This window comes from Doryrhamphus excisus, chromosome 19 (assembly GCF_030265055.1).
Source record: "Doryrhamphus excisus isolate RoL2022-K1 chromosome 19, RoL_Dexc_1.0, whole genome shotgun sequence".
Classification (NCBI taxonomy): Eukaryota; Metazoa; Chordata; class Actinopteri; order Syngnathiformes; family Syngnathidae; genus Doryrhamphus; species Doryrhamphus excisus.
In genome coordinates, this window is record NC_080484.1 from 13,155,317 (window position 1) to 13,175,299 (window position 19,983).

General features: G+C 44.9%; 3 protein-coding genes across 5 annotated transcripts; all 3 read left to right on the forward strand.

The window, feature by feature from the left end:
- Positions 1-79: 79 nt before the first annotated feature.
- Positions 80-8,080, forward strand: sel1l (SEL1L adaptor subunit of ERAD E3 ubiquitin ligase). Its single transcript, XM_058057465.1, has 21 exons — positions 80-607; positions 742-779; positions 881-1,079; positions 1,461-1,628; positions 1,713-1,818; positions 2,149-2,311; positions 3,075-3,128; positions 3,532-3,591; positions 3,671-3,752; positions 3,824-3,978; positions 4,159-4,215; positions 4,560-4,628; positions 4,769-4,846; positions 4,928-4,990; positions 5,651-5,738; positions 5,830-5,978; positions 6,272-6,437; positions 6,522-6,596; positions 6,661-6,833; positions 6,897-7,025; positions 7,141-8,080. The coding sequence occupies exons 1-21, from the start codon at positions 517-519 to the stop codon at positions 7,375-7,377; spliced, it is 2,400 nt and encodes a 799-aa protein (XP_057913448.1). The 5' UTR covers positions 80-516; the 3' UTR covers positions 7,378-8,080.
- Positions 8,081-8,249: 169 nt separating this feature from the next.
- On the forward strand, positions 8,250-14,280 carry si:dkey-177p2.18 (phospholipase B1, membrane-associated). 2 transcript variants are annotated; one of them, XM_058057469.1, is made up of 16 exons: positions 8,250-8,378; positions 8,460-8,524; positions 9,601-9,691; positions 9,766-9,824; positions 9,960-10,027; positions 10,815-10,858; positions 10,941-11,061; positions 11,177-11,228; positions 11,302-11,382; positions 11,468-11,533; positions 12,309-12,400; positions 12,503-12,584; positions 12,661-12,762; positions 12,836-12,934; positions 13,005-13,076; positions 13,904-14,280. In XM_058057469.1, exons 1-16 carry the CDS (start codon positions 8,321-8,323, stop codon positions 14,042-14,044), a joined length of 1,293 nt encoding a protein of 430 aa, XP_057913452.1. In that variant the 5' UTR covers positions 8,250-8,320; the 3' UTR covers positions 14,045-14,280. The 2 variants fall into 2 exon arrangements, with proteins under 2 accessions (XP_057913452.1, XP_057913453.1); XM_058057470.1 differs by having other exon boundaries at positions 12,839-12,934.
- Positions 14,281-16,819: 2,539 nt separating this feature from the next.
- chga (chromogranin A) lies at positions 16,820-19,975 on the forward strand. 2 transcript variants are annotated; one of them, XM_058057827.1, is made up of 8 exons: positions 16,820-17,182; positions 17,266-17,318; positions 17,628-17,721; positions 18,393-18,461; positions 18,536-18,625; positions 18,872-18,991; positions 19,257-19,528; positions 19,606-19,975. In XM_058057827.1, exons 1-8 carry the CDS (start codon positions 17,143-17,145, stop codon positions 19,687-19,689), a joined length of 822 nt encoding a protein of 273 aa, XP_057913810.1. In that variant the 5' UTR covers positions 16,820-17,142; the 3' UTR covers positions 19,690-19,975. The 2 variants fall into 2 exon arrangements, with proteins under 2 accessions (XP_057913810.1, XP_057913808.1); XM_058057825.1 differs by having other exon boundaries at positions 16,838-17,182; positions 19,603-19,968.
- Positions 19,976-19,983: the final 8 nt, after the last annotated feature.

Below are 19,983 nucleotides of genomic sequence, written 5' to 3' on the forward strand. Positions count from 1 at the left end.
AAATATAATTGTGTACGTACCCGATTGGTTTACAAATCCCCGTCTCATCCCTGATTGGCCCACATCCCGTGCAACGATAGGTCGAATTCCAGGAACCGGAAGTGCCGACCTGTTGTAGTAAGGGCTTAATGGCTAAGTACTACAATATCTCTTCACCGACACGTCAGTTTGTTTGTGTTGTAGCTGCTCGTCGTCAAACGTAGCTGTTTACAAGCATGACGAAGTAGCCGGCTAACTATTTAAACACAATTTGTGTTGCAATTTGAGCTATTTTATACGTGTTTGTAGGACTAATGTCACAGCACCCAGTTAGCTAAACGTCATTCCTGCTAGTGCTGGACTCGTTAGCATCTTTTGACGGCTACTACGGTCGATGGCACACAGGAGTAGCTTTAAATAACATTACTAATTGAGAGGAGGTTGTTTATTTAAAGCAACATCTCGTGGCTGAATGTGTGGCAGCAGTGGAGACGGGAGCAACAGCTAGCAGCTTGGGAGCTAGTCACCGCACCAGCAATGGCTTCTTTAAAAGGAGGTTTAAACATTGCGAGAGCCTTTTATATCTGCACACTTCTGCTAGTGGTTGTGACCAGTGGAGTAACGGCTGGTAAGTGCATTAATCCACACTTTGACTGGGTTTGCTGGAGCTTGAACATCAAGCTGGCAGCTGTTGGGCGTCCAGCAACACTTTGCTTTACTATAGTCAAGCTAACAGATCAGTGACTTGTTGGTTGTTTCCAGATGAGGAGCAAAACGGGAATGAAAGCCCAGAGCTAAAGGTAAGCTTATACTGTATCATCATCACCTTTATTTAGCAAAACGACTATGTAAAAATGTGCCTGCTTCCTGTGCATCCATTTCCCTTCTATACTGTCTGCAGCCCTACCATGATCCAGAATCGGAGGAGGATGACGCTCACTTGGCCTCAAGAATTGCAGCAAGTGCATCTATCACCTCTGTGTCTGTGACAGAAGACGGAGAAAAAGAGGAAAGCAAGCAGCCAGGTGGAGATGGTGTGAAGGTAGAGGAGAAGGAAGACCTGCCGGAACAGCGTGTCTCTTTGGACAGACCTAAAGAAGGCAAGGACTCAAAAGAATGGGTATACAGTAGAGTGCATGAGAAGTTGTACCATAGTGTAACTAATGTGAAAGTCTAAATAATGCCAACAATTTTGTTGTCTTGCTCCCCTGAGAAATGATAAGCACCGTGCCACCTGTGTTGCCTCTTGGGTCCGCCCCTGTGTCACACTTTAGTGTCTCTACCAAGCAAGCTACAGTAGAACCTTGGTTAGCGTCACTCATTCGTTTCAGAAGATCTGACTCTTAACCAAAATAGACGTTAAAGGAAAACTGTACAAATCCGCAATCCTTATGTGTGACAGGAACACACTTTTATGTGTGTTTTAAAGATATAAATGTATGATGGATGAACATGTTTTATTTATTTATTTATTTTTAAAGTTCCTGTGGTGAACGGCGGTACAGCCAATGGAGAAACCTGCATGTTCCCCTTCGTCTTCCAAGGCAAAGAGTACGCCGACTGCACCACCAACGGCCGAGGGGACGGTCGACTGTGGTGTTCCACCACCTACGACTACGACCAGGACAAGAAGTGGGGGTTCTGTGAGAGTAAGCGTGCAACGCGGCACCTCCTCCGCTGACACATTTTGCCGTTTCCCTCATGTTTTTTGCTGCTGTTGTCGTTTCTTCCAGCTGAGGAGCAGGCACAGCAGAGACTGCAGGCGGAGGAAGCTGAAGATCAGTACCAGACGGTCTTGCGAATGCTCAACACCACCACCAAGCGGAGCTGGAAGAAGGAGTGAGTGCCCCAAAGTATCAAAAGATAAAAGTGATGCAGATATTACAGGGCTGTCTTGTCAAAAAAAAAATTTCCCCCAATACAAACTTCTCGTAAGACTGCAGAATGTTCAGCATTCAATCTGGGGATAGCAGCCCCAACCTGCACATAGATGATCATTTTTAGTGTGCTTTTTATCACCCAACATCAATCAGTGTGCTCTGTCTGCTTGTTTTATATCCCAGTTTGTCACAGCGATGTCTTTTTGTGTGTGTTTTTTATTGCCATACAACTTGGGTGTCTGTGCACGTCTTAGCAGTCTGAGGTAATCTTCAACTTGTGCTTGCCCAGTCTGTACGACAAGCTGCTGAAAGTGGCGGACAAAGGTCACCAGAAGGCCATGGAGAAGGTGGCGTACGCCATGCTCTTTGGAGACTACATGAGCCAGAACATCAGCAGAGCCAGGGAGATGTTTGACAAGCTGGCCACCGAGGGTTCCCCCAAAGCGCAGATGGTACACAGTCCTATGTCACATCACTATTTGTTCACGCTTCATCTCGTTCCTCTTATTCCTCGTAAAGTGTTGCTTGGAAAAGAAAAAAAATTGATTTAAGCTATTTGTTTATAAGAATAATGGACTAAATCAGGGGTGTCCAAAGCTGTTTATTTAATGGCTCATGGCACATTTTAAACAGGAAGTCAAAAAACACTAAAATAAAGGGGGAAGCAGTCCAAATATTAGGCGACTAATGTTTTATAATGTTGACAGTCGTAATTTTCCAAAACTAATATGAAGAAAAACTGTATTTAGAAGCTAAAAGTTTAAATATTAAAGGGAAAAAATGATGCTTTTTTAAAGTATTTTATCAGGAACAAAACACAACTTTTTTTAAAATACAAAAATGAAATCAAACTATTCAAGTCATAATATCGGGGGATATAGGAAAAAAAAAAATAGTGAAAATGGAACAATGACCAAAGAATTGCTATGTAAGCAGAAAACAAACAACACAAGCTTGCGATGCAGGCTGCTTTTTTGTTTTTTCCTCAGTTTAGAAAAACTATGAAAGTGGCCCCTCATCCTTTCATATTTTAGCATGCGGCCCTCTGTGGAAAACGCTTGGACAACCCAGTACTAAAGAATAATAACTGTGGGAAAAAAGTAGTAAATAATTCTTTAGGGTAGAAATGAACATTAAGCTATATTGCTAATAAAATGAGCATAATAAAATGTCTATGATATAAAATTAGCTCTTGTCTTTTCTTTTCCTTTACAGGCGCTTGGATTTCTGTATGCTGCAGGACTTGGCGTTAACTCCAGTCAGGCAAAGGTATTATTATTTTTAAGAATTGTGGGTGTTGGAAGTAAAGTATTTGTGCTGATGTTATTGTGGACAAAAATGTGCACTACCATTAGTCAGTGGAACATCAAAGGGATCAAAGCTTGTTTCTCTTAATTTTCGCTCATATTGTAGTATTTGGAGCTAGTTTCTCTTCAGTTGTGCTATTTACTGTATTTACAGTGAAATGTATTTTTAGCGTATTATTTTTATAGTTGAGAGAATTTGGTGCTTTTTCTGCAAGGGAATCCAAAGAGGGACAGAAATGCGGCATTGAAGGCATCGTCAGAAGGGGGTATATTTGCTTTGTAGCTGGGAATTGCTATGATGGGCTGTCATGTGTGAATGTTGCAGCATTGCAGAGAGATCAATTTGAATGCTTCATCTTCTGCAGGCCCTGGTTTACTACACCTTTGGGGCCCTGGGAGGAAATCTGATTGCGCATATGATTCTGGTGAGTTCTCCCAACTGAGGGAAGCAACGACATGATGGCATGAATATAAATGTATGTGTTTGTTTCTTCCTTTTCTAAGGGCTACAGATACTGGGGGGGAGTGGGTGTTCCTCAGAGCTGTGAGTCTGCGCTCACACACTACAGGCTGGTGGCCAATCAGGGTAAGACCATCTCGCATTCGGTCAGTCATGAGCCCCCCCACACATAACCTGCTCCCCCTCACCTGCCACAGTGGCCAGTGACGTGTCCTTGACGGGAGGCACAGCCGTGCAGAAGATTAGGCTTCTCGACGAGCTGGAGAACCCGGGATCCGCGAGTGGAATGCTGGAGGAGGATCTGATCCAGTACTACCAGTTTCTGGCTGAGAAGGGGGATGTGCAGGCTCAGGTATGAATGTACTACAGTGGAGGTATACTAGACACAGAAATAACACAAATACTCTAGTCTAGGGGCAACATTTGCATTTAAACCACCATATACTGTCATCATGTCATTTATTCTTAACTGTCACTTTAGATGCTCCATTGCAGACATGGTCTAAAGCTGTGCGTTTGTCACCCTCCTTAGGTGGGACTAGGTCAGCTTCACCTGCACGGAGGACGTGGCGTGGAACAAAACCACCAGGTATCTTGTAGCCTGGAGTTGAGTTTAGATATGGGCATCCCTCCTCTATCGTGGTTAATGGGTTCCAGATTCACTTCATTCTCTATGCTGCTCAATACTCATTAGTGTTGTTTGGGTGGGTGTGCTGGAGCCTATCCCAGCTGACTTGGGGTGAAAGGCTGGGTACGTCCTAGACTGGTTGCCAGCCAATGGCAGGGCACGTATAGACAAACGACCTTTCACACTCTCATTCATGTAGTTATTTTATTCTAAACAGCCACACATTGGAAGTGCGATATAGCAAGGGATGACTGTAAACTGTTGTATGCTAATATGTCTGAATGTCGGGCTTTGTTGTCCACCAGAGGGCGTATGACTACTTCAACCAGGCTGCAAATGCAGGAAATACACACGCTATGGCTTTCCTCGGCAAGGTGAGTACTGTACTGTCCTTCATGGCAGACATCTTGTTCTCCCAGCCTGCAATGGGCAATAGTGCCACCCACAGGACTGGTGGGATTGTTGTCTGCTGCTGTTGGACTTTTTTGGTGTCTTAAGTCTCTTTGTCCCGCAGATGTACTCTGAAGGCAGCGAGTTTCTGCCTCAGAACAATGAGACAGCCCTGCAGTACTTTAAGAAGGCTTCAGACTTGGTAGACTTTTTTTTTTTGCAGTCAGCATGTGCTGGTTTTTTTTTTAATTTCCTGACAGTTTTGTTTCCGTGCGTCCTGCAGGGAAACCCAGTGGGACAGAGCGGCCTGGGCATGGCCTACTTGTACGGAAGAGGCGTCTCAGTGGTATGACATCATAAACATGAACCTGTTGCCCATCATCCACTGTCCTTATGTGAGACATGAATATGTCTTTCTCTTTTCTGTGCTTTGTAAAGATATAAAAACTAGCCAAAAAAGGCTGCTACTAAAACGCCTCCAACAGGGGTTTATGTTTTTCGATCAAAACAGCATTTTTAGTGGAACTTCCTTCCTGGATGCCATGATTTCACCCAGCCTCATCAAAAAAATGCTACAACTCGGGACAAAAACAAAAAGACAGCAGCAGCGGTGGCAGCTCCGATATGTAGCGTTACCTTTAGCGAGTGGCTTGAGGCAATGTGAGTGCATGTGGTGAAGCTACTTGCTAGCCGATGTGGTGAGGTGTCACTACACCAGTAACGTAGTTCTTGGGCGTAACCATGTTAATAACAGTAATTATACTAATGTCCCTTTAGCTTGCTTAATATGCATCTCACATTATGTAAATAAAGCCCTTTTTGGAGGTTGTTTTTGCATAGGTGTGTCCCATTACGTACCTCCTTATAACTTTTTTTATATTGTTAGAACACACAGAAAAGATCAATGTGTTCATTCCTCACATCAGGATTGTAGATGGTGGACAAAACCCCTATAAAAAATAGCTGTATGTGAAATAATCAGATAATATACACAATTTGTGTTAAGAACTACGAGCTGGCCCTGAAATACTTCCAGAAGGCGGCAGAGCAGGGCTGGGTGGACGGACAGCTGCAGCTGGGCACCATGTACTACAGTAAGTCACGTGACCTCTTCTCTTTCCCTGGACGCTTGTATGCGATCCTTCTTCATCCACAAAAGTTCTTTGTTTCTTTGGTACCCGACAGATGGCATCGGCGTAAAGCGCGACTACAAGCAGGCTCTGAAGTTCTTCAACCTGGCCTCGCAGGCGGGCCACATCCTGGCCTTCTACAATCTGGCCCAGATGCACGCCACCGGTACCGGCGTCATGCGCTCGTGTCACACGGCGGTGGAGGTGAGGAGCCGCGTATTGCACCCACTGACACATGCAGAACTTGCACGTTTGCTGCCATTTTGATTCTCTCCCATCACTAGAAACCCATTTTTACCAAAAAAGCTGTAAAATGAGGCTTCATGGTCATAATTTTGATGAATATACCTTAAATTTTAATGACAAAGTTCATGTACAATTGCATATTTATTATTTACATGAATTAGTATTCGTCCTTTCCCCATGTTTTCAGCGACAGAAAGTGTTTTTTTTTGCTGCAGAGTTGCAACAAAATGAACAGATTGTCTTTTTTGCAGCTCTTCAAGAACGTGTGCGAGCGTGGCCGCTGGTCCGACCGCCTGCTGTCGGCGTACAGCAGCTTCAAGGAGGGCGACAGCGACGCGGCGCTGGTCCAGTACTTGCTGCTGGCCGAGCAGGGCTATGAGGTGGCACAGAGCAACGTGGCCTTCATCCTGGACCAGAGTAGGAGAACTTTCAATCAGTTTTCATTGAGTTTGTTTTTAATTTTGCCATCTGATTTTTTTTTTCTGAATTGTTCATCCAAAGGGGGTGCAAAGATATTCAACGAGAACGAGACCTATCCTCGGGCTCTGCTTCACTGGACCAGAGCTGCTGCTCAAGGTGCCTTCACACGTCTTCCTCTTTCCCATCATTTACTAGTCATCAATCTAAACAATCAATCCAGGTTACACCGTGGCCAGGATAAAACTGGGGGACTACCACTTCTATGGTTTCGGCACCGACGTGGACTACGAGACGGCCGTCATCCACTACAGGCTGGCATCAGAGCAGCAGAACAGCGCCCAGGCCATGTTCAACCTGGGCTACATGCACGAGAAGGGCCTGGGTATCAAAAAGGTGTGTGATACTTCCGGGTTTCCACCATGAAACCAGACAATAAACGCCACTTGTGTCCTCCAGGACATCCACCTGGCCAAGCGCTTCTACGACTTGGCAGCAGAAGCCAGTCCTGATGCACAGGTGCCAGTTTTCTTGGCTCTGTGCAAGCTGGGCCTGATCTACACGCTGCAGTACCTGCAAGACCTTAATGTGAGTCCTCAACACTGATGGAAGCCATTCATGTAATGCAAGTGTAAAAATAAGTTAACCACTGCCGTTCTGTCCTGATTGTAACACCACCTCTCAATCTGTGCTCGCTCGTAAGCTGCGTGAGCTCGTCTCTCAGGTGGACCTGGACCAGCTTTTGGGCCCCGAGTGGGACCTCTACCTCATGACGGTCATCGCCCTCCTGCTGGGCACGGTCATCGCCTACCGACAGCGTCAGCACCAGATCATCATGCCCCCTCGGCCCCAGGCCCCGCCTCCTCCTCCCAGACCCCCACAAGAGCCGCCCCAAGCCGAGGAGGCAGCAGGCCGTCCCGAGGAAGAGGAACAGCAGTGAGAAGAAGCCCCGAAGTTGAGTAAAACCTGGACAGACGCTCCCCCTGGAGAAGCTTGTGCTTGCCTGCTCCAAAAGACCCAAAATGGCCGCTGACGTGTTCAGTGTTGCCAGTGTGTGGGGCCCCCAAACATAGATTTGGGACTGACTCGGGATGCGGCATCCCGCGTTTTCACCTCGGAGACACCCCTGAGCTTTTTGACGGATGGATGAAAGACGCTTTGGACTCATCAGCAACTTTTCACGTGCAATTTATTTTCTCATTCCTGCTTCCTTTTGAGGTTTTTGCTGCATCTTGGGGGGGAAATTATTTCTTTTCAATCTTACCATGGAAAAAAAATGTTTGCATGTTTTTTCTTTGCAGATGTTGATTTTAGACATGTTGGGTTCCGTGTTTAAACTTTAATTTATAGAAAAGCTGGACTGGATCTTCCAGCTTCTTTTTTTGATGGATAATTTCACTTAATTTCACACGGAAGAATGTCGATGAATGTTTGGAAATGTCTTTTTGTTTCCACAACTTGATCTGTTTAGAGTTTCTGCCCCCTTCCTGCACACGTTCAGTCATTCAGTATGACCCTGACATCCAATCTGGGGGGGTACAAGTCAACCAAAACAACATCATGTCACTTTTAGTTACCCTGCATGAAAACATCACATCCGCACATCAAAATCAAACACTGGTCATTTTAACACATTATTATAAGTTAATAAATGATAGGAGAATATTAAAAATAGTCTTTTTTTCCTGCCTAATTATATTTTGTTTGATGATTGATTTGTGTCTGAAGTAAAGTTACTGTTTTATTTGGCTCCTATTGGACCAGCCGGCCTGCCAGTCATCCCTTGTGGGCGGGGCCTGACTAAGTGTTAAAAAAAGCCAGGATGCATTGTGCTTTTTTGCTGCAGGGGTGCCCCACTCATATTTGGCCGGTGCACACTTACTATGGGGTGGCTTTGCATCGCCCTGGCAACGTGCGTGCTGGTGTCGCGCTGTGTGAAAGGTAAAAGTGCTGGAACATTTTGTATTGTCTGAAGCTAAATGGAAAGTATGGCATATCATGCGTGTTAATCGTCTTTATTAGGCAACGACTGGTGGTGGAAGTATGAAGAAGGGATACGACAATACAGCAAGGAGGCCCTCACCAAGGTATGTTTGACCTTTTAACACCGCATTTAGGCTTTTGGCTGGTTATTGGTAAAGCTCACCAACATGGATAACTTTCTAGTGAGGGCCATGGAGTGTGAAATGAAAGCATGTGACTTTGACACTGATATTTTCTAAACCAACATATGAACAACAGATGGTAAACTGTTTGCCCCCTTGCTTAATTTTATTTTTTTGCATATTTGTCACATTTGAATGTTTTCATATTGTCTAACAATTGCAAATATTAGTCATTCCATTCCATTCTCCGCCGCTTATCCGGGCCCGGGTCGCGGGGGCAGCATCTCACGTACATTTTTTACATTTCTTTTCAATCTTATCCTGAAAACGGGGGGCAGAAGTCTCAGTAGCGAAGCCCAGACCTCCCGATACCTGCTCACTTCCTGCAGTAATTATAACAAATATTAGTCTATGATAACACAACTGAACATTAAATTCTGTTTTTAAATAAAAAAATTTATTAAGTCCGAAGCTACATGACCCTGTGTGGAAAAAGTGATTTGCCTTTCCCCTGTCAAAACTTTGTATTGACATCTTTCTAAAGCGTTAGGACTCTAGCCAACCATAGTGAGAGCCATTATCCACAAACAGTGGTGAACTTTCACATGGGTGGCCCTTAGAGAGCAGCCACGACTCATCCAAGAGGTCACAAAAGACCCCACAACAACATCCAAAGAGTCAGTGGTCAGTGTTTGGTCTCCACCAATGGTGTTCATGACTAATGGTTAGATTTGTTTGATGATAAAACATGTAAAAAAAAAGAAATCAGGACTTTTTCACACAAAAATGTTATAGTTTAAGAAAAAAGTACATCTCTGCTTTGTGATATACAGGAGCCTATTAGTATCAGCTTCCATCTTTGCTGTTTTCATTGTCCATATGAACCAGTGAGCATCTGTCTTCTGATGATGAAACATTGAAGACGTGTATAGTGGGATGCCTTACAAAGCATTTTAAACCCAGCCCACAGGCAGCGCCACTAACATCATCTACAGTCATGAAACTACATCTAACAACAAATAAAGATGGCTGCCCTTTTCTCTGTTGTTTTTTTCAAGGAGTTTCCAGAAAAAACTCGTCCAATCAGCTTCAAGCATCCGGTCTTCCAGTGTCCGGATATGAGCCCCTCTACTTCAGCCCCCTCCTCAGGTGTGTGGCTGTCTCACCCCCCCACCCCCCAACACACACCTCATCAATGCTAACGTGGTCATCTTTCTTCACAGTGGAGCTGGTGAAGGCGGCTGATATCAAAGTCGTCGCCGCTCTGGGAGATTCTCTCACAGTACGTGCCGCTTTTACTTCCTCCTTTGTCTTCTGGTTGCAAGAAGGTATTCATTGAATGATGGCTTCCATTGGTTGTGGTTTTTCCAGAAAGGTGTTCCGTTTTTCCATGTTGCTTTTTTTTTCCTCTTTTCAGACGGCCATCGGCGCCAACGCCACCACCGTCCTCGGGATTCCCATCGAGTTTCGTCACGTTTCCTGGAGGTAAATGACTTGGCACTGTAATAAAAGCCGTGAGGTGATGAATAGACTGCAGAGAGTACCAGGCAGCCACTGTGGATAGACGGGGAGGCCTTTGTGTCTCCATATTTCTGAGTGATGCTGTATTTATTTGTATGGTTTCTAATGAAGGCTTTAGTGAAATAATACATCTCACTATTTAAAAATGAAAGTAATGATGAGTGTGAATGGTTGTTTGTCTATATGTGCCCTGTGATTGGCTGGCCACCAGTCCAGGGTGTACCCCACCTCTCACCCTGGACAGCTGGGATAGGCTCCAGCACACCCCCACCCTAGAGGATAAGCGGTATAGAAAATGGATATTTAGTTATTTACTGTATTATTTTTAATATTGTTATTGCTCAAATTTAATATTAATTGTTCACAAATATGTGTAATTTATGTTTTTATATTTTTATTAATTTGTACAGATTTTGTAGAAAAAAATATTTAATTGTTTTTCGTAATATGTTTTAATATTTAAAATATTTTGTAGCTAATATTTTGTACCAATTTTGAAGAAATATTTTGTATAAAATATTGTCATTATATTGTAGTAATTTCTGTCTAGCTAATAGCTAATAGTTTGTATTTCATACACATTTTTAAATTTTTAATTGTAAAACTTTTTGTGCTTTAATATTGTTATAGCTAGTTATAATATATTATAGTTAGTATTAGCTATATTTTTTTTCAATGTCTGCTTCCTATTGGATCGTGCAGGTGTACCTAATGAACTGTCTCTTGACTAAATTGTCATTTTGTGTCCCAGCATCGGCGGCTACGGCTCGTACGAGGACGTGATCACTTTACCCAGTAGGTTTGCTGTCCCCAGGAACCTCACTTCCTGCTTCCTTCCCGCCAGTTGCTCACTTCCTGTGTGTGTGTCGTGTGTCAGACATCATCAAACTCTTCAATCCCAACCTGCTGGGCGCCGCTCGGGGGAAGACGGTCCACGGCATGGAGGCCCACCTCAGCCAGACCGGCCTCAATCTGGCCGTGACGGGGCATAACACCTTGTAAGGTCGTCTGCTGTTGTTCTGTCGTCATGGCAACTGCCTCACATGCCACTTCGCCTTATTGCATTCCATACGCCGCAAATAAGGTGAGATATTCATCTTTCTCTTTCATCAGCAACCTCCCCAGCCAGACCAGACATTTGATTGACACCCTCAGAGGCTACGAGGTTGGTCTCCAAGCAAGATGTTTTGCCATCGTAAGGCCGCAGGTTCCTCACCCTTGCTTTTATCTTCCTCCAGGGTTTGAACTTTGAGCAGGACTGGAAGCTTCTAACCATCCTCATGGGCATGAACGACATCTGCGACTACTGCAAAGACAAGGTGGTGCTGCTCTCATTCTATGAAAACATATCCTAATCATCATGACCTCATATGATTCTCCTGAAACCGCTTGTGTTCCTCACAGGCTCTTTTCTCGGCGGAGAACTTCATTCACTACATGACCGTCTCCTTGGAAATGCTGATGAACGAGGTCAGGGAGGATGAACTCATCCAAATGTTAACCACCAAGAATGTATATGTTGCACTGTTGGATCTTAGAGAGCTTCTAAGCAGAAACCAAACAGAACAAGAAGAAATGGGAGTCAGACATTTATTGTCATTTATTGCCTTCAAGTGAAATAGAAATAAAATGCTGAAAAAAGGAGTAAGTAATGAGTAGCTCCACCAATGGTCTGGGCGTGCTAGATGATGGGAAGACACAGGATGCTCCAAAAGAGTCCTTGGTGGAGTTACCCCACATAGCTCTCTGCCGTTTGACACCCCTGCACAACCTGAAGCTCCATTGTTCCATTGAAGGATCGTAATGGCGCCCTCTCCACCGTGCCAACATCTCAGGTGGGATCTCCTTGTCAGTAACGATGGAAGCCATCAGGACCGTCATACCCCATGTTCGATGCTCTCCTGCTAATTCCAAATAAGAAATGTTGTGGCCTTGAAGAAGACGAGACCTTTTGAAGACACATTTTGGTTTTAAAAGCCTTCCCTGGCAGATGCCATCTGATGGTTGTCGGACTGCACTCGGCACCAGTAGCAACCTTCATTTGGGCCGAGGATGGTCCCGGCTTTCCACCGCGTTCAAAGAGAGAAAGCTCTTGCTCCTGTTTTTGCATTTTGAAGCTCTACCTGGAAGCTCCTTGAGATCCAGCAGTGCAACATGTCCGTTCTTCAAATGTTCAGGCGTGTATATAGTATTGTGTATATATGCGCCATTTTCCTCTAGAATTGTCTTGTTTGTGCACCTTCAGGTTCCTCGTATGATCGTGAACGTGGTGCAGATTCTTCCCATGCAGACTCTCCGGGAGGTGCACAAGCCCACGCCGGGCTGCCTTCTCCAGCGGTGAGTTTTGCAGCGACAAACCTCCAGAAGAATCTGTCTTCTCATATCTGACCACCGAGGTATGTAAAAGGCTGATGGTGACGTTCCCATGATGTTCTCCAGCTCTTTCTGCTCGTGTCTGATCGAACCTGTGGGTCGCTCGGCTGAGCTGCGTGAGCTGGTGGAGGTCAATCTGGAGTTCCAGGTACAGCTTGCCTCGTGCCATCATTCGCTCACGTTTTGGGTGACACTCCATTTTGGAATCGGCTTGCCGTCCTCAGAGAAGACTGGAGGCCATGCTGCGCGGCGACCGCTTCTTCAGGGAGGACTTTGCCGTGGTTCTGCAGCCGTTTTTAAAACACGCCGACCCTCCTCGCCTCCCGGTACTGCACAGCACGTCACACCGCAGGGGGTTCCTCCTCTCTCTTCCAATATTCTCCTTTTTCTTTCTCCCAGCAGAGCGGCAAGATCGACATGACCTTCTTCACCCACGACTGCTTCCACTTCACCATCAAAGGTCACGAAGAGCTGGCCAAAGGACTGTGGAACAACATGGTGCGCCGCACAAATCCACTTTCACCTTCGCTTAGCAGCCTCGTCTACTAACCAAGTCGTTATTTCTCAGTTTCAGCCTGAGGGAGACAAGACGGTCGTAAGCAGTTTCTCTGACCCCATCAGCCTCGTCTGTCCACCCGTGGTGAGGCTTTCTTCTTGTATGCACTTGGCCATCACAGCATCAATACGTGGGTGGATGGAATGGGCAAATGTTCAATATACCGCTATATATTTTCTATATGATTATATGTTGATTTTCTATATCAAATCAACTGAAATATAATAATAAGCCATATTTTTGGCTTTGACATTCTACGGGTATTTACTTCTAATATTCAGTGGTTGAAGCTTCACGGCGATCGAGTGGTTAGGACGCAGGCAGCACAGCTAGGAGACCCGAGTTCAATTCCACCGTCGTCCATCTCTGTGTGGAGTTTGCATGTTTCCTCCCACATTCCAAAAACATGCTAGGTTAATTGGAGACTCCAAATTGTCCATAGGGCGGCACGGCGGTCTAGTGGTTAGCGCGCAGACCTCACAGCTAGGAGACCAGGGTTCAATTCCACCCTCGGTTATCTCTGTGTGGAGTTTGCATGTTCTCCCCGTGCATGCGTGTGTTTTCTCCGGGTACTCCGGTTTCCTCCCACATTCCAAAAACATGCTAGGTTAATTGGCCACTCCAAATTGTCCATAGGTTTGAATGTGAGTGTGAATGGTTGTTTGTCTATATGTGCCCTGTGATTGGCTGGCCACCAGTCCAGGGTGTACCCCGCCTCTCGCCCGAAGACAGCTGGGATAGGCTCCAGCAAACAGAAGAAAGATGTTACATTTACAGCTTGCTAGCTAGTCTTTTGTCAAATATGATTGCAAATGAGGAGGGCCCACAAACGGTTGCAGGGTGCGTTCAGGTAAGCTCGGATATAAGAGTGTGATGATTTTTAGGAATAATTATTTGTATCCCGTCCATAGGAGCATCCGTACATCTTCACCCGGCCCGCCTCGGCCCAGCCCGGACTTCACTGCGGACGAGACGCTCCATCGCTGGCGGCCGCCTCCTCGCTGCTATGGCTCCTCGTGGCGTCGTCGTCGGGGCGTCTTGGTTTGTTGTAGCTCAGCAGAGCAGGCGACCACGCCCACTGAGGCTTTATTAGCTGTCTGGGGAAGACGTACCGTAAGTGTTGGCTATCAGGAAGTGTGTCAATGATCTATCAATAATGAGCTACACTCCACGGGATGGACATTTCAACAATAATTTTCATCTCTTTTTAATTTCTGTCTGTTTCTTGTTTTTACCTTGGAAAAACAAATATATTTATAAAGCTTTATTTGGACTATTTGGACTTTTTCAATACAAAATATGGCAGTTATTTTCTGTCCGGGGACAGTTTCCCGGTTTGAAATACTATCAAGAAAGTGAAACTGAAACCGGCCTCTCTGCCCACCGCGCACCCCCAGCATCCCCTACTACTGAGAAGCAAGAGGAGAGCTTTCCCTCCATCTTGGTTTCCAGTCTTCCATCACGTAGCACACGGCTCTCCTGTTGATTTCTTTGACTAGTTTTTCCTTCCCACTTGAACTTTTCTCTCCCCTTAGTTGAAGTGGAAGTGAATTATTGATGAGGCGAGATTTGCCTTGAGCTTTTTTTCCCTTCCTCCCTCATCGTCACAGAGTAACGCTCGCACATTGTAATATCAACTGGCAAGTTGATGGAAATCACGCACCGTATGCTTCATTTAAACCGTATGCTGACTTTAAAGGATGATGAGCATCTCTCTCTCCCTGCTGCCTCCATCACATCATTGCTGTGAGAACGAACGCCGCCTTGGCATTGCGGAGTCTCCCTGAAGCTTGTCACCAGAGACGAGTGACGCATACACACACACACACACACACACACACACTATTGCTGGCCCACTTCCATTTAGATGCTCCTGTGTGTGTCGTCTGCATTACAATGCACCCCCCCCCCCCCATCCCCATATCAGGCCATCATCACCACATCAGCAGTGAGACGCCAATATGAGCCACCACTGCCACTTGTCACTCTTGTAGACCACCACAAGGCACCCCGCTATCTGGGTCAAATGGAAGTACAAACAGTGAAAACTCCCTGTGGGATACATTGTGGTCGTCTGCCGTCAGCCACCCGGAGCTGTTTTTAATATTGTTACCCCCCCATAACAAAAATATGAGAAACAGCTCTGTTTACTGTTGAATGACAGCGTCAATCAAAAGGTCTGCATGATGGATGTCAGTGCATAGTGCAGTTCTACCTCATGCTTTGCATTCACTGTATGTCATGTCCTATATACACTATCATCTCATCTGATCATCCCATCTCATATCATAATATGATATTCTGATATATATCATATATGATGTATGTGATATTCTCATCGTCATGTCATACATCATCACATCTTGTCATCTCATCATCGTCATCTCATCGCATATCATCATCTCTTATCTATCCCATCATTTCATTTCACATCATCTCTTATCTCATATCACATATGATCATATCATGTACGATCATCTCATCAGCTCATTGTAATATATCATCTCATGTCATATAATCTCATCGTCTGATCTCATAGTCTATGCCATCATTTATCCCATCATCTCATATGATCATCACCTCATATCATGTGATCGTCTCATGTCATCTCATCAACTCATGTCATCTTGTCTCATATCAATTTTTGTCATATAGTCTCATTATCTCACCTCATCATCTCATCTATGCCATCTTGTCATCTATATCATCTCCTCATATTGTTACAAATATCTCATCAATATCATCTATTCCATCATGTCATCGTCCCATGTTATCTCATCGTCTCATATCATCCATCTTATCATGCCACCATCTATCTCATCTCTTATCTCATGTTATCATCTGTTTCATCTCATCGTCTCATGTTATCGCATCTATATCATCTCATATCATCGTCTCCTCATCTCATTTTCGCACAATATCTCATTTCATACCATCTATTCCATCATTTCATCATTTCATGTTATCTCATCTCCTTCATATCATCTATCCCATCATGCCATCATCTGTCTCATGTTATCTCATCTGGTATAATCTATCCCATCATGTCATCATCTCTTATCTCATATCATCTCATCTTATCATCTCATGTGATGTCATATGATCTTGTCTGACCTCATCTCATATCATCTATGGCACCATTTCATTTAATCTCATCTGTGATATTATCATGTGATGCTGTCCCATGGTGAGGTGTGTTTGCCAGAGTAACAAGTTTTGCAACGCATGTTAGCATAGCTTTAACAGCCATAGAATTCCTTGTGTGTGTTTTTACTCCACCAAGGATGGCTTTTAGAACGCTAGGATGGATCAATAGATGATGTGCTTTCATGGATGGACAATGGCGTCGTGCACCTGCGCTCCATCCAGGCCGTGCGTGCACGCCGGCGGCTTGCATAATGCTCTTATTATGAGCTTCAAAGAAAAGCTCATTCATGTTTAAACAAAAAGGACAAACACCGGCACGCTTCTGACGCACAGCAGCCTTTTATTATGCCTTTTAAAAAAGGAATGATGTAAGGAGTCCTTTGTGGACATTTGAGCCAGCAAACAGTCCCATCATGAATCTTATTTCAATGAATATGTCAGTATAATCAATAAAGCCCACTTGGGAGGAACAATGGAGCCAAGATGGCTGCCGTGTCAACAATGCTCTTCTGTAATTCAGTACAAACTTTATTTGTGTTGTAGCCAAGCAGCAACATTCTTCTCTATTTCAGGGTTTATTACACCCAAAAAAAGTTATATTTAGTTTTTTTTAAGTATTATGAGGTAATACACAATTATTTAATAAAAGAAATGTCATTTACAATGCTAACAAAAGAGGGCAGATTTGGTTGAAATGCAGTGCTAATGTATTTGGAAGCTAACAGTGGAGGTTACGAGCAGGTGCCGCCGTGACGTCACATCCGCCCCCAGCTTCCTTATAAATTAGCGCGGTGGCTGTCAGTGAAGGTGTCAGCCGAGACAAAAGGAGGACAGAAGGAGGCTGCCGCCGGCTCCATCCTCACTCTGGCACTTTTTTATTTAGTCCGGAATGCGTCCATAAATCCCTCGACGTTGATATTTTGAAAAGTGCGGATTAACACCGTGAAAGAAGCTTCTTTTTCTGGAGGGATTTTACTGACTGTTCTTCTCGTGGGGAAAAAAAATGATTGCATTGCTGACTGTGACGCTCCTGATGAAATGCGGTGAGATTACTATCTTTTCTTCCATTATTGGTTTACATACACTCCGTATTTTTATGTCTTTTTCTGTTGCTTTTTTTTTACAGTTCTGTCATTGCCGGTGACTCCAAGTGTGCTGGAGAATGACGACGACGCCAAGGTAGAAAAAAACTATTTTATTATATGTCCCTGAAGGGGACTCAGTTGTAATCATGCTGATTTTGTTACGCAGGTCTAGTGCTTCCTAATATTCTGGTTTATGTGCTTCATTTAAGCGCTTATTAGTAGATTGCCCACTAGGGGGCGATGTGGCTTTCATGCCATCTAAATGTATGCCGTATTCCATGACAGTGGAGAACTTTGACCTTGGATGAGAAGATCTCACGGCTGAACATCATCTTAAATGTTTACATTTTCTTTGAAAGTGTAATCAATGGAGTCAAACTGTGATGGCGTTTGTCATGTCCAGGTGATGAAATGTGTCGTGGAAGCGCTTGCTGATGTGCTGGCCAGGCCACGCCCCCTACCTGTCAGCCACCAATGTCTGCATACGCTGAGGACAGGTGATATATATTTATTTATTTTGTGTGTCTTTTGTGTGTTTGTGTGTGTGTGTGTTCAGCAGCAGGTTAAGATGTATTGTGTTCATTTCTCGTTTGACTGGTCAGTTGCTCACTCAAAAAATAACCGTAACCCACACCTACAACTCCCCTAACATGCGGGTTATGCCTCACTTCCTGTCCGTCACCCCTTTTCCTTCCCAACCCTGGAACATATCTCTCCATTTCAACCCATAAGGGTCATTACAATACGATCCAAACGGCACAATTAGGAAAAACAGCTCCATCTGCTGGATGTGGTGGGGCACTGCCCCTCTCTACCGCTAATACTTTTTGGGCTTGGCTCAACTCCATCAGGCTAATGGATTGATGATGCAAAGGATGCTGGGTAAAGCAAATAACTGGAATGAAGTTACATGTGACCTTGTGGAAAAGCCCCCCCCCGCCCCCCCTTCCTGAAACAGGACCCCTCCGCTGGAGCATCACAGACACTTCTGGGTCGGAGCCACGGCTGTAATCCACTGATTGGAAACGAGGGTGTGGAGACGCTGCAGCCAGAACGTTCAATCCCAGTCTTGGCAGTCAAACGTCCTTACTGTATAACGAGCCACCTGAGAGCTGCAAAATAAGTCTTTTATTACCGTTTGACATTTATCACCGTGCGTGTGTTCCAGACCAGCGCTTGCTTTCACTTCTTCGCCATTTCGACTTCCTCAAGGAGCTGCAGGACATCGCCACCCATGGTGCGTTTCTTTTTTCCCGTATTGTTACGTGGAACATGTGGCAATAACACTGTACCGTACGTTGCATCTCCTAGGAGGGAAAGAGAGAGCCCGGCCACATGGGGGCGCCATGGTACCTCATCATGTGACGCAAGCGCCTCTGAGCGTAGAAGGGGACGTCCCAGGTGAGCTTTCAGAATAACTCCATTAGTGTAGCCATCAATTTCATGAGTAGAGATGGTAAAACATCAACTCTAGCACCTCCTGTGGCAGAAAGTGGTACTACAAGGCATGATTGCCTTTTAAAAAGTAAAAAAGGCCACAATTATAAAGACAAATTTCTTATTGATCCAATCTGAGCCACTCCTGCCTCCATTAGCCGTCCCTGTACATCTAGCCCTTCCTGTAAATTCCTTTTTTTTTTTTACCAGATCGATCCATGTTGGTCGCTTTGGGAGGTCCTGGCGAGCGATCCATCCTGTCCCAGAAGAGCAGGACTGCCAGTGAAGAGGAGGAGGAGGAGGAAGAGGAGGCAAGAATGGAGAATAAAGGTTGTCCCACCAAACAAAACAAACGAAACTGTAGCATGTTTCCATGTCGACACGCCAGATGAATGATACGCTATGACAGAATAAGAATAAGCATGTGGGTGAAAGGTCACAGCGTTCCATTGACGTGATGGATTGAATGGAATCAATTCCACCACCAAAGTGGATTTGTTGAGCTTTTTAGCTGATTAACTCAACGGTCCCCTCGCAGGAAGTGCTCACCATCTTCTTCAACACATGATGAGATGCTAACATTCAACTTTTTCAGCATCAGGACCAGAAGAAACAGCAGCTAAAGACTTTCACGCTGACGGGGAAGAGGAGGACAAGAGAGATACCGTCTCACAGCACTCCAAGGAGGACGAGAGTGATGAGGAGGAGGAGGAGGAGGAGAACGGGATGAAGAGGAGCACAAAGCAGCATCACTTCAAGGAGGAGGAGATGAAGACCAAGAGGAACAGGACTCCAGAGGAGAAGGAGCTGCAGATGATTGCTGGAAAGGGACCAGAGGAGGAGGGCAGCGCCGGACGGAAGACAGAGGTACCACCGACTCTCCATGTCAAATAAATACTCCATAAATACTCCATGTTTAATATCTTCCATGTTTACATCAGCAGGACGCTGACGTCGGAAGCCTCTCCGCCATCGAATCAGAGCTGGAGGACGTGGCTCAGAAGCTCCACGAACTCCGACGAGGCTGAGACGCCGTCCACGTGAGCACACATCGCCAACTCCGGTCTCACGCTGTTCAACTTCATTTCCTCTGTCACTCATCCTTGTGTGTTAGAAGTGATGTATGACGGACGTACGGAGGACATTTTTTTTACCCATTTTAAAGGCACTGACTGAAAAACTGTTTGATAATCAATCCAGCGGCTGTGAACGCCAATCACTTCTTGCGTCCAAGTGATTAAATTGCAATAAAATAAACTTGCTTTCAACATGTGGACGCTGTCTGCTTGAATGGAGGTTATTTCCAGTTTCAAATGATAAAA

Excerpts from the sequence above, each read along its gene's own strand:
- chga (XM_058057825.1), top strand. The coding sequence starts at position 17,143 with ATGATTGCATTGCTGACTGTGACGCTCCTGATGAAATGCG. Across the intron at positions 18,992-19,256 it reads GGCAAGAATGGAGAATAAAG|CATCAGGACCAGAAGAAACA; the intron begins GTTGTCCCACCA and ends CAACTTTTTCAG. Across the intron at positions 19,529-19,602 it reads GCGCCGGACGGAAGACAGAG|CAGGACGCTGACGTCGGAAG; the intron begins GTACCACCGACT and ends TGTTTACATCAG.
- si:dkey-177p2.18 (XM_058057469.1), top strand. The coding sequence starts at position 8,321 with ATGGGGTGGCTTTGCATCGCCCTGGCAACGTGCGTGCTGGTGTCGCGC. Across the intron at positions 8,379-8,459 it reads GGTGTCGCGCTGTGTGAAAG|GCAACGACTGGTGGTGGAAG; the intron begins GTAAAAGTGCTG and ends CGTCTTTATTAG. Across the intron at positions 12,585-12,660 it reads AGGTCAATCTGGAGTTCCAG|AGAAGACTGGAGGCCATGCT; the intron begins GTACAGCTTGCC and ends TGCCGTCCTCAG.
- sel1l (XM_058057465.1), top strand. The coding sequence starts at position 517 with ATGGCTTCTTTAAAAGGAGGTTTAAACATTGCGAGAGCCTTTTATATC. Across the intron at positions 1,629-1,712 it reads GAAGTGGGGGTTCTGTGAGA|CTGAGGAGCAGGCACAGCAG; the intron begins GTAAGCGTGCAA and ends CGTTTCTTCCAG. Across the intron at positions 6,597-6,660 it reads GACCAGAGCTGCTGCTCAAG|GTTACACCGTGGCCAGGATA; the intron begins GTGCCTTCACAC and ends CAATCAATCCAG.